This window comes from Procambarus clarkii, chromosome 29 (genome assembly GCF_040958095.1).
Source record: "Procambarus clarkii isolate CNS0578487 chromosome 29, FALCON_Pclarkii_2.0, whole genome shotgun sequence".
Lineage (NCBI taxonomy): Eukaryota > Metazoa > Arthropoda > Malacostraca > Decapoda > Cambaridae > Procambarus > Procambarus clarkii.
This window is the reverse complement of record NC_091178.1, coordinates 7,626,109-7,638,856: the sequence shown is the minus strand read 5'-3', so window position 1 is coordinate 7,638,856 and position 12,748 is coordinate 7,626,109. Positions and strand designations below refer to the sequence as shown.

General features: G+C 47.0%; 1 protein-coding gene across 5 annotated transcripts in view; it reads left to right on the top strand.

The window, feature by feature from the left end:
- The window catches only part of LOC123765163 (uncharacterized), a 71,646-nt gene that overhangs the window by 20,854 nt on the left and 38,044 nt on the right, over window positions 1–12,748 (top strand). For all 5 annotated transcript variants that reach the window (XM_069333411.1, XM_069333407.1, XM_069333408.1 and 2 more), the window contains exon 2: window positions 3,625–4,101. In XM_069333411.1, coding sequence (XP_069189512.1) covers window positions 3,724–4,101 — 378 coding nt within the window. In that variant the 5' untranslated portion in view covers window positions 3,625–3,723. The remainder of the gene's footprint in view (window positions 1–3,624; window positions 4,102–12,748) is intronic.

The window sequence follows — 12,748 nt, the reverse complement described above, 5'->3', positions numbered from 1 at the left end:
AGGTGAGGCAGCATGAGGACAGTATAGTGAGAGGTGAGGCAGCATGAGGACAGTATAGTGAGAGGTGAAGCAGCATGAGGACAGTATAGTAAGAGGTGAGGCAGCATGACACACGAGGCATTACAAGCACACTTTACAGGACTCGGGTTGAGGTGCCCCGTCCCCCCTACCTACCTCCCTCCCTCCATCTCACCGCTATTTTTAAGTCCCCATAATTGCTGCCCAATATATGTGATGCCCTTAGGGGCCGGCCTGGCGCCCCCGGGGCACCTAGGATGGGGGGGGGGATAGTGGCGCCCGAGGAGGAGTAGGGGGAGGCGTATAGTGTGAGTGTGAGGGGGGGAGTGTGAGGAGTGTGTGTGGTGAGGGTGGTAGGCAAGGTGACCTCCCATCCCCTCACAACTTCACCCTCATCACCCTCAAGAGCACCCGGGTACTACAGAGCCACGTCACTCTTCCTCATTAGTCTTCGCTCGACGTGTCCAAAGGGGCGCCGCTCCTTTGTCTTGCAGACAATGCCTGCTGTAGAGGGGGGGGAGGGTAGGTTGTCACGGTACAGTACTCTACACGCACGGTAGGCTGTCATGTACAGTACTCTACACGCACGGTAGGTTGTCACGGTACAGTACTCTACACGCACGGTAGGTTGTCACGGTACAGTACTCTACACCCACGGTAGGCTGTCACGGTACAGTACTCTACACGCACGGTAGGTTGTCATGGCATTTACTTTGAACTTTACTCGACCAGGCCTCCTGGTTGCTGGACTGGTCAACCAGGCTGTTGGACGCGGCTGCTCGCAGCCTGACATACGAGTCACAGCCTGGTTGATCAGGTGGTAAGCACAAGGTCTCCTCGGGGTCTCCGTCCAGGGACCATAAATATAACATATTTTGAGAAATATTACACACATGCCATATTAACCAACGAGAGAACACGAAACAATGAATTCAACTGGACGAGTTTACAAAAATAGATACTGCAAAATAGATAATAGATACTGTAAAATAGATACAAAATCGATATAAACAAAATAGATACTGCCTGGCAGGGTGGTGGAGGTGGCCAGGAGGCTGTGAAACTAACTTCCCCAGAAATGTTGCAAAGGTAAACAAACTCACTGAGAAGTTGCAAGTATAGACAACACAACCCCGCCCCCCCCATGAATGGCAGCCGTTAGGTACACACACACACACACACACACACACACACACACACACACACACACACACACACACACACACACACACACACACACACACACACACACACACACACACACACACACACACACATATGGGTCAGTGAGGGCCTCCACACTGACCATTATTATTGATCTTGTGGCACTTCACGGCACCTGGCCTTTATGTGAAGCGATTTTACATAGTACGTAACACCCATCTTATGGTGGAGCCAGCTGTGGCAGCATTGTAACACTGGTGGAGCCAGCTGTGGCAGCATTGTAACACTGGTGGAGCCAGCTGTGGCAGCATTGTAACACTGGTGGAGCCAGCTGTGGCAGCATTGTAACACTGGTGGAGCCAGCTGTGGCAGCATTGTAACACTGGTGGAGCCAGCTGTGGCAGCATTGTAACACTGGTGGAGCCAGCTGTGGCAGCATTGTAACACTGGTGGAGCCAGCTGTGGCAGCATTGTAACACTGGTGGAGCCAGCTGTGGCAGCATTGTAACACTGGTGGAGCCAGCTGTGGCAGCATTGTAACACTGGTGGAGCCAGCTGTGGCAGCATTGTAACACTGGTGGAGCCAGCTGTGGCAGCATTGTAACACTGGTGGAGCCAGCTGTGGCAGCACCATAACACAGCGGGTGGTGGAGCCAGCTGTGGCAGCACCATAACACAGCGGGTGGTGGAGCCAGCTGTGGCAGCACCATAACACAGCGGGTGGTGGAGCCAGCTGTGGCAGCACCATAACACAGCGGGTGGTGGAGCCAGCTGTGGCAGCATGTGTCACCACAGCTCGCTTGGCCATCCCTTAATACATCACCCCCTCCTCCCCCCCCCCCCCCATTCCACGCCCCTCCCCCCTCTCCTCCATTCCACGCCCCCCTCCCCCCTCCCTCCCCTAACTTGCTATATTTTACATATAGAATAATATAAGTGTACAGAAACGCACATTTTTGGTTATTGCGTTAAACTTATACTTATCCCGATGCGCTGATTGGATAACACCACGAACACAAGTTATATTTAAAATAACAATTATGCTAATCAATAACAATGATTATATAATAGATTTTAGTATTTGATCTCTGGTATGTCAAGATTCTTGACCTACCTCAGGGGCCCGGGGTGGTTTATGGGGGTCCTGGGACCTACTTCAGGGCCCTGGGGTGGTTTCTGGGGGTCCTGGGACCTACCTCAGGGGCCCCGGGGTGGTTTCTGGGGGTCCTGGGACCTATCTGAGGGGCCCCGGGATGGTTTCTGGGGATCCTGGGACCTTCCTCAGGGGCCCGGGGTGGTTTCTGGGGGTCCTGGGACCTACCTCAGGGGCCCCGGGGTGGTTTCTGGGGGTCCTGGGACCTACCTCAGGCCCCCGGGATGGTTTGTGGGGGTCCTGGGACCTTCCTCAGGGGCCCTGGGATGGTTTATGGGGGTCCTGGGACTTATCTTAAGGCCACGGGATGGTTCATGGGGTCCTGGGACCTGTCTCATGGGGTCCCAGAATGATTCACGGTGGTCCTGGACGGGACCTATTTAAAGCCCGCGTCATGATTTGTCACATGCAGACCGTTTAGTAATTGTAATAGTTTTGCCTAACTAAAGAGCTGATTGGCGGCTCTTTTATTCATTGACTCGTAAACAGCCAGAGCGCCATCTTCTCGCGCGCGCTGATATCATCTGACGCTTAAACCTCGTCATAAATTGTAAGTGAACTAGCGAAAACAGGTCATAAACCTAAATACCAAGGTGGCCCCTTCGCTGGCAGTGAGTAAGACAGCACGAGGATGGAGAAGATCCCCCTCAAGAGGCACCACGCTCTCTCACTTCTCCCCCAACCGAGTATCAACCATCTGAAAACACTTCAATCATAAGAGTCGCATCTCCCAGACTGGTTGACGCAAGGCGGTGGTGGTCCGCGACTGCGCGGATCAGAGCTTGCTCGCGCCCGCCGCGGGGAATGACCTCAGAGTGCCGCGGGGAATGGCCTCAGAGTGCCAGCAGTGAGTCATAGAGTGAAAGCACCTGAGCTTTCTAAGCTTTCTGGATGGATAGGTAGCTAAAGATGGGTGACGGGTTGTTGTGAAGAATAGATGAAAGATAAGTCCCCCCCTGCCCGGAACGCTTTGCGTAATAGTGGCTTTAAGCATTGTATGTACTAGCTCTATCTATAAACCCTTCAATGTTTGTATCACACCTTGTATGTATGTACTCTACCTGAATAAACATTTGAATTTTGAATTTGAAGTAAGTGGTTGAGTGAATGTGACGAACCAATATTTATAATTTGTGATACTAATCCAGTGTATATATTTAAGGAAATATGAAATCGCATTATTAACAAATTAAACATAAATATGAGTATTTGAAGCTAACGCGTATATGCCTGAATGTACCAAGATTTGAACTGAAGGAATTTAATGCAAATATTTTGTCCATTTTCAGATCAGAAATATAACAATAAGATTGTGGCCCGAAGCCCAGCTTGCCCGGGGATAAATATCCAGTGTATCTCAGTAGCGCCCACCAGGAGGACCCAGCACGATGCGCCTCACCCCCGCCACTCTCTACACCTGTACTCTCACCCTTATCCTGGTGGTAGATGTGGCGCTCGCGCAGAAGAACCCATCGAGGCCGCTGGAGGACAACGATGTACTGAGCGAGCGGATCCCCAACGGCGGAGGAAAGAGGTACGGCAGCTCGGCCAGGAACGATGTCAGGAGGTACGGTGTAGCGCCCACAGAGCTCCAGGTGCATGACGGACACCGCATGATCACCCGAGCCCTCTGGAGGATCTTCGATGCCCTCATGCAGAAGAAGGACCACTCGCAGCTCTACGGCAGGATGGGTTTCGTCGAGGAGGCCTTGAAGAAGATGATCTCCGTCGACTCTCAGCTCGAGGACGAGATCGATAAACTGAAAGTAAGATTCTTTCTTCCTTGAGTATGCCCAAACACTTGGGCTGGACGGCAGAGCGACGGTCTGGCTTCATGCAGGTCGGCGTTCTATCCCCGACCGTCCAAGTGGTTGGGCACCATTCCTTCCCCCCGTTCCATCCCAAATCCTTTGTCCTTGCCCGGTCTGGCTTCATGCAGAGCGACGGTCTGGCTTCATGCAGGTCGGCGTTCTATCCCCGACCGTCCAAGTGGTTGGGCACCATTCCTTCCCCCCGTTCCATCCCAAATCCTTTGTCCTGATCCCTTCCAAGTGTTATATAGTCGTGATGGTTTGGCTCCTTAACCTGATAATTTCGATTCCAAACATTGTTCCTTGAGTGTGTGTTGGGGATGAGTGCAGGGTGGGCGGGAGGTTGTAGCGTAAGGGGTTATTGTTATAGTCATGTGCATCACTGCACCATTTTACCCTTGTTAAGACGTGTGTTGTGTTTGTGTTGGCACAATTATTAGCTGGGCGGTTACTCTTGTTCTCGCCTGAAAATATGAATTAAGTTCTCACTTTTAGAAAAACTACTCAAAAGAAATTATTGGGCGTGAGAGGTGAGCATGATGGATAGGTAGAGCGTGTGTGTGTACTCACCGAGTTGTGCTTACGGGAGTTGAGCTTCGGCTCTTTGGTCCCGCCTCTCAACCGTCAATCTACTGGTATACTGATTCCTGAGCTTCTCGAGCTCCATCATATCTACATTTCAAACTGTGTATGGAGTCAGCCTCCACCACATTACTTCCTAATTCGTTCCATTTACTAACTACTGACACTGAAAAAGTTCTTTATAATGTCTCTGTGGCTCATTTGGGTACTCAGCTTCCACCTGTATTTCCTTGTGCTTCTACCACCATTGTTAAATAATCAATCCTCGTCAACCCTGTCAATTCCCCTAAGAATTTTGTATTTGGTGATCATGTCTCCCCGAGCTCTTGTCTTCCAGCGACGTGAGGTGCAGTTTACGCAGCCTTTCCTCATAACTCATGCCTCTTTGTCCTGGAACTAGCCTAGTGGCATACTCTGAACTCTTTCCAGCTTCGTCTTGTGCTTGACAAGGTACGGTACTCTGGACTGGTCTTACATCGAGTGTGTGTGTGTGTACTCACCTATTTGTGTTTGCAGGATCGAGCATTGACTCTTGGATCCCGCCTTTCTAGCCATCGGCTGTTTACAGCAATGACTCCTGTCCCATTTCCCTATCATATCTAGTCTTAAAATTATGAATAGAGTTTGCTTCCACAACCTGTTCCTTAAGTGCATTCTGTCGGAAAATCCGACACCATTTAATAATCATACAGATAATAACTGTATTACCAACAAGTTACCCATAGAAAACGTAACTTGTAGTGGAATTACCATCTAAAGAAAACGGGATATCATCACCACATACTATTATAATTCACCACCTATTATGGTGGGAATTGTTCTTAAATACATTAGTCTTTGGACTTTACCATCATAAAAACATCTTATATAAATTAACTTAATTATCAATATTAAAGTAGAGTAAATGTGACCCTTCTATCACTTTCTGACATCTGGACAAGTAGGCAGGCGTCAGTGAGTGGGGAAGGAGGGCAGCCATTATTGTTTATGAGACCAGAGGCTCACAAGGGAGCAAATTCGGCTCCTGTTAAATTTACTTGGACGTAGTGTTATGGAACCCAAAGGTGTACCATTGTCAACACGCTGTCTACAAATACAAGTTAAGTGTCTATCCGAAACCCGTTTATCATTCATTTATGGCCATTAATGTCAGGATATAGGGTTAACCGGTTAGAACGCGAAATCGCCTCATACTAAAGGTAATTAAGCCAGGTCTTTAATGTTCCATGTACTGTATAGTGTTTTCTCTGATATAGCTTGTCATATATAGGATTCTGGCTTCACAGCTAGCGCACTTTTGACAGGTCAAGACGAGGATGCAAGATTATGTGCACCAGTTACTGGGTGATAGAAGCTACCTCAAAGAGGATAATTTGGTGTCTACACTCTAGTTATACCTGGTGGACTAACCTGCTGTACTATAAGAGAAGGAACCTCTTCAATGTTTAATAGTATGTAGTCTATTTCTGTAGTTTGATTGGCTGCATATATATTAATTTAACCCCCCCTAATGTGTAGAGGATCGATTTGTGAGATTAAGAGATTATTGCAGAAATACAGTCCACTTATCATTATACAAATTGCTATCGAAGTATATAAATTAACGTAAATATAAATTCATATAAATTAAATAAATATAAATCTCACAGGTCGGTTCCCACACATTCCATTTTTCCACTACTCTCACGCTAAAAGAATACTTCCTAACATTTCTGTGACTCATCTGAGTTTCCAGCTTCCACCCATGTCCCCTCGTTCTGTTACTATTGCGTGAGAACATTTCATCTATCAATTTGAATCTATCATCTATCAAAAAAACCACTTTGTCAATTCCCCTGAGTATTTTATATGTTCCTATCATATCCCCCTCTCTCCCTTCTTTTTTCTAGTGTCGTAAAGTTCAGTTTTTTCAGGCGCTCTTCATATCCCATCCCTCGTAACTCTGGGATAAGTCTCGTCGCAAACTTCTGAACCTTTTCCAGTTTCCTTATGTGTTTTTTCCGGTGGGGACTCCATGATGATACGGCATACTCTAAGATTGGTCTCATGTAGGCAGTGTACAGTGCCCTAAAAGCCTTCTCATTTAGGTTTCTGAATGAAGTTCTCACTTTCGCCAGTGTAGAGTACGCTGCTGTGCTGTCGTTATCCTATTTATTTGCGCCTCAGGAGTTAGATTAGGTGTTACGTTCACTCCCAGGTCTCTTTCTCGCGTCGTCACAGATAGGCTGTTCCCCTTCATTGTGTACTGTCCCTTTGGTCGCCTATCACTTGATCCCATTTCTATAACTTTACATTTACTCGTGTTGAACTCCAGTATCCATGTGTGTGTGTGCTCAGCTATTTGTGCTTGCAGGATCGAGCTCTAGCTCTTGGACTCTGCCTTTCTAGCCGCCGGTTGCCTCCAATGACTCCTGACATATTTCACTATCATACCCACTTTTAAAGTTAAGCTTCCATCCCTGCGTTATTTTTCTATTGGTATTCATTTTGAACTCTTCCTCTTTTTCCGCCCTGTCAATCCGTCTAAGTATCTGTGAATCACCCCTACGTCTTTATCATGTCTCCAACCACTCTCTAGCGACGTCAGGTTTAGTGCCTTCAGTCTTTCTTCATACCTCATCCCTATAAATGTCCAGCGAGGCTGCCAGAGTAGTACTCACCTAGTTGTGCTTGCGGGGGTTGAGCTTCGGCTCTTTGGTCCTGCCTCTCAACTGTCAATCAACTGGTGTACAGGTTCCTGGTTACACACATACACAGTTTCAAATGTAGATATGATAGAGCCCAGTAGGCTCTAGAATCTGTACATCAGTTGATTGACGGTTGAGAGGCGGGACCAAAGAGCCAAAGCTCAACTCCCGCAAGCACAACTAGGTAAGTATAACTAGGTGAGTACACACACACACATCCCTAGGAAGTAGCAGCTGTCCAACTCCCATCTTCCTATTTACTGCTAAGAGAACATTAGGGTGAAAGAAACTTCCCATTTGTTTCCGTCTCCGCCGGAAATCGAACCCCGGGTCATTAGGACTACGATCCCCAGGCGCTATTCACTCAGCCGCGAGGCCCCAAGCAGCGCCGTGACGTGTGTGTGTGTGTGTGTGTGTGTGTGTGTGTGTGTGTGTGTGTGTGTGTGTGTGTGTGTGTGTGTGTGTGTGTGTGTGTGCGAGCGAGGCAAGAGAAGAGCGTGCGTGTTTTCTTTTTAGCTAGGTAAGAGTAGATAGAGTGTGTGTGTGGGTGTGTTGGGGGTGGAGGTGTGTGGGGGTGTGCGGGAGAGGGGGGGGGGAGTCGGTGCAGCTGGTCTGGTGACAAACATTGAGACAAATGGCGGGTGTTTACCCGTCTCCAGCTGCAGACGACACTTACAGCTGTTCATGGGGCTATATACACCCACTCGCTGTACGCCTGTCTCTTGTGGTTAAGCTAACAGCGCTGGTACTGCAGTGTTGACGGAGGCGGGGGGGGGGGGGGGGGGGGGGGTGGAGGGGGGGGCAGCCTGTGTACGTCAGTGTCACGTGACACTAACTAAAAAAAACTTCATACTGATGTGTAGTGTATTGGTTAGCGCAGTCGCCTCACATTCTATTGGTCCTGGGTTCGGTTCCCGGGCAGGTGGGACACATGTAGGCAATTTTTTTTCATACCTCATGCTTCTGTAACTAGTAAATAGGTAGCCGGGAGTTAGACAACTGTTGGGAGGTTGCCTCCTGACGAAGTCGATATCCAAGGCCTGGGGGAGGTGGGAAGATCGACATACTAACAGGCGTCCTGTCCCTGACGAGGGAGGAAATGAATTTGAACAGAAATTGTTGAATTCATAAATTGTTTGAAGGGTGTTGACCAGACCACACACTAGAAGGTGAAGGGACGGCGATGTTTCGGTCCGTCCTGGACCATTTTCAAGTCGATTATGATGAGGAATGTTGGTGATTGATAAAGATTAAGCCACCCAAAAGGTGGCTTGGGCATGAATAGCCCATAAGTGGTGGCCCTTTTGAGCCATTTCCAGTATCAGTAGATAATACGGGAGATCTGTGGAGGTGCGACTGCACCCTGCGTGACGGGAAATGTCTCCCGTGTGATGAGGAAGTTGATGCAGGCAATAAATAGGCAAGAGAGAGGTGAAGAGCAAGGCCAAAGGTAGGAAGGGTAAGGTGTAGTAGAGGGGATAGTAGTAATAAGAACTGCAGAAGGCCCATTGTTTGAAGGGTTAAGTATGCGGGTGGTGGGTGCAGGCGGGCGAGAGGCGCCCCGCCACACTCTAAAACCCCACCCGGAATCAAACATTACGTCATAGTGACGTCACACACCTTGTGCATATTATATATAAAACACCAACTCTTAGTTCTTATTTGAAATAGGATATGGCGCGTTGGGTTGGGTTGGGTGAGGTTTACTTAGAGAGTAGCGAGGACGTCGAGTGGTAACCCGTCCTCCGGCCGCCTCGCCGGACGTCTACAGACAACCTCTTGTCCCATATAACCAGACGCCATCAAGTGCCTCTTCCATGTCACTTCCACATGAATGAATCTGTTGTAACCGGAGTTGTGTGTGGGGGGGGGGGGATGAATTACACGTCTGTCAGTAATTCTTAATGTTATATTCTTTGATTTACTTTGATCCGTTCATACATTTGACGTTCAGCTTCTTTTTTTTCCTTTTGTGATTTAAACCAAATATAAAAGATTTACGCAATATTTTGCCGTTTTTCCACGATTTTAAGAATTTTCTGCACCCTGTCCTTTTACAAATTACCTCTGAATTTGACCTTTTGTCCGTATAGCTGAAAATGGAGGTAATTTGAAAATGAAAAATAATTTAAAATACATTATGAATTTTTTTTTCCAAAACAGCAAGTTAAGGGTCTTCTGGAAGGTTAGGAGGGCAGAAAGTTCTCCTAAAGTTTCAAAACGTCATGAAAACCGTTAATGGAAAGTTTCCTCTCCTAACCTAACCGAGTAAGCCAGAGAACTCATAACAAAAAACGGGACAGAACGTCACTTTCGTGAGCCGATTTCATTTCAAATTACGTCGATTTTTGGCCATAGCGCATACGAGCGGAAAGCGACGTTATTTTAAGGTCAGGATGGACCCGTCAACTTCTGGGGGTGAGGGAGGGTGAGGGAGGGGTGGTAGGGTGAGGGAGGAGTGGGATGGGGAGTAGGAGGGGAAAGGGAGAGGTTAGGGAGTGCAAAGGAGGGAGGAGTGGGAGGTTATATCCAACCTTTTCGCTTTATAACACGGCGCATTTTGACGTATACTTGACCGAAAGCCCCCCAAAAAACACTAATGTTCAAGAAAATGGCAGCGGGTCGCGAAAATAACATAATGTGCCGTTTTCTGTTCGTGGGTCCTGTGGTTAGTTAGGTTAGGGCATGTTAATACGTCAGTTTTATTGATGTTGGGAATGCTCGGGAGAACGGGCTGATTCATTACCACTAATAACCAGCATATTGTGTAGTGGTGTTTCCTCCCTGGGGAAGCGAGGCAGCTGCCGCAGGACACGCGGCCCACTCAGCCACAGACAAGTCCTCTTACGAGCTTAAGTTATAATTACATCATGACTGTTGCCTTATTTACATAAAAAATCTTGGGTACAAATCACGTGGCACAGTAGTCTACACAGTCGGTTCGCAACGGAAAGGTTTCAGGTTCGATGTTCGTTATCAGTACTGTCGAGACGTTTAAAACATCCTGCAATGTATAATGTTTAAAATAATGGTTTTTATTTTTGCAATGTTCAGACACAATAACGTGGCTAAAGATATAATGTCCAAACCACACATCAGAAAGTGAAGAAATGACGTTTCGGTCCGCCCTGGACCATTATTAAGTCGTGTCAGGGCTTGAGAATGGTCCGGGACGGACCGAAACGTTGTCGTTTCTTCACTTCCTGATTTGTGGTTTGGACGTCAGTGGGTTTATTTCTGTCACAAAGTTAACCCGAAGTGTGTTTACACTTGAGCTTTGGCAGCTACGTCTTGTGTCCCAGGTGTATCCTGGCCACTCACACCATAACACTGCCGAATTCTTGCTCTCTTAGTTCACACATAAACATCTCCTCAGGGTGTATTCATCCTCATAATGCTTAATGCTACAGTTTATAGATCTTTGTGCATATGCTGGGTCAGTAAGACTTGTCTCAGGCTATGTGATGACCAAACACATAGCACTTCATCACAACATGAAGAAACGACGATGTTTCTTCATTTTTGTGATGTGTGGTTTGGTCATCATATCTTCAGTCACGTCATTGTGACTCATCATTTACATCGTCTGCATGAAGCTGTGTGAGCGAGAGATCAGCCTCGAGAACAATAATTATGGAACATAAGACCCCTCAAGGAGGAATGTTAGCCCCCACACTATTCAACATCCTTGTAAACTCCATTGCTATTATTAAATTTCCAGAAGGAACACAAATGGGATATGCAATGATGCAGATACAACCAACCCCACCTTCGAAAACATTTAACTCCCACAATCAATATCTTGAACTGACTCTAACAAGGGCAAGAAAGAGGAGCTTGGTCAATAGGGACATGTAAAAGTCGTCTCAGGGGCCTGAAAGCCATGACCTGGAATGGACTTGCCTTCTATTGCCGTCCTTAACATGATGTACGCAGCCTATGTTATTTCCGTCATAGACTATGCCGCACTAGTCTTATGGTGCATACTCCCAAAGAGATATGAAAATGCTTGAAAGCATACAAAATGAGTCCATGGCGATCATTCTCAAAAACTGCCAGAACATTGAATCTGCGAGAGCTGTCTCTCCTTAGTGTTAAAAGCAGAGTTAAGGAACTGAATGCAGAGTAAAGAACCCGAAAGCAGAGTAAAGGAACTGAATGCAGAGACCCCAATTACAGTGATATTACCAAGAGGAAACTGAGTTCTGTGTCCAGTACCCAATACAGGAGAAAACAGGAAAAACAAAAAATGGCATCACGTATCTGTGCTACCTCGAAGACCTCCACCTGCTTGAGCAAGTCCAGGAGCTCATGCCTGTGGAGAGGTTACCTCCCTGGGAGGATGACCCATGCAAAATTACTATAAACGAGTTGACAACGACAAAGTCCAACATGATACCACAAGAAATGAGGTTTACGTATCTTGAGGAAATTTGTAAAGAAGCCGAAAATGATTCAGATCAAATCTACACACACATCTACCTTCCCCCATCAGGGAAAGGTGATCAAGTTTCTGCGGATTTCCTCCCACGTTGGAATCTGAGAAAATGAACGAGAAGTTATACTGGCTACTGAGAGCTCTGAAGGAGACCATATTGTGTGTGGCTCACATATGGACCATAGACCATATAGACCGTGGGTACTTCATACCCAAAATGCTTGTACAAGTCAGAGTTATCATCAGGCAACATCAATGTGAAAAGGTTAAATGAGGAAAAAGAGGATAGAAGAACAGATGAGTCAATCTGTACGCTGTACAACGTGGCTGCAGCTGCCATTAGTAACCATTATCGACGATGAGGAGGCGGCCGCGGGAGAGAATCAGTAACACCAAGAATCCGTCTTGGATACAAATATCCATGGAGATTAAGAATGGAATCAACAGTTGAGCAGAGGAGTTGCAGAATCTGTAGTGAGAGTGATGGACACCGCCTTGACCACTACCTGAGAGAATGTGAACATCTACGAGACATCAGAAATATTTGTAGAATAATAATCCTCACATTTGTTCAAGTTAGGAAAACAATATTTACCAAATATTGATACTGTTCTTAAAACATTATCCCACTTTGCACCCGCAAAGTGATAACATAAGTTTAAGGGTTGGCAAATGTTAATCTTCTTGTTTGAGGAGCTGTTCACATGAGACAGTTAGGCAAGTTCCAGCTGTGTCTGGGTACAAGTGACGAGATGAACAACCCAGCGGGTTTTCTTCCTATTGGGGAGTGTTGTACATGCTGCTATGGCGGTGTGTTCACTCACAAGATGAGTGACGCTGCCTAGTACTGTCACTATGGCGGTGTGTCCACTCACAGGATGAGTGACGCTGCCCA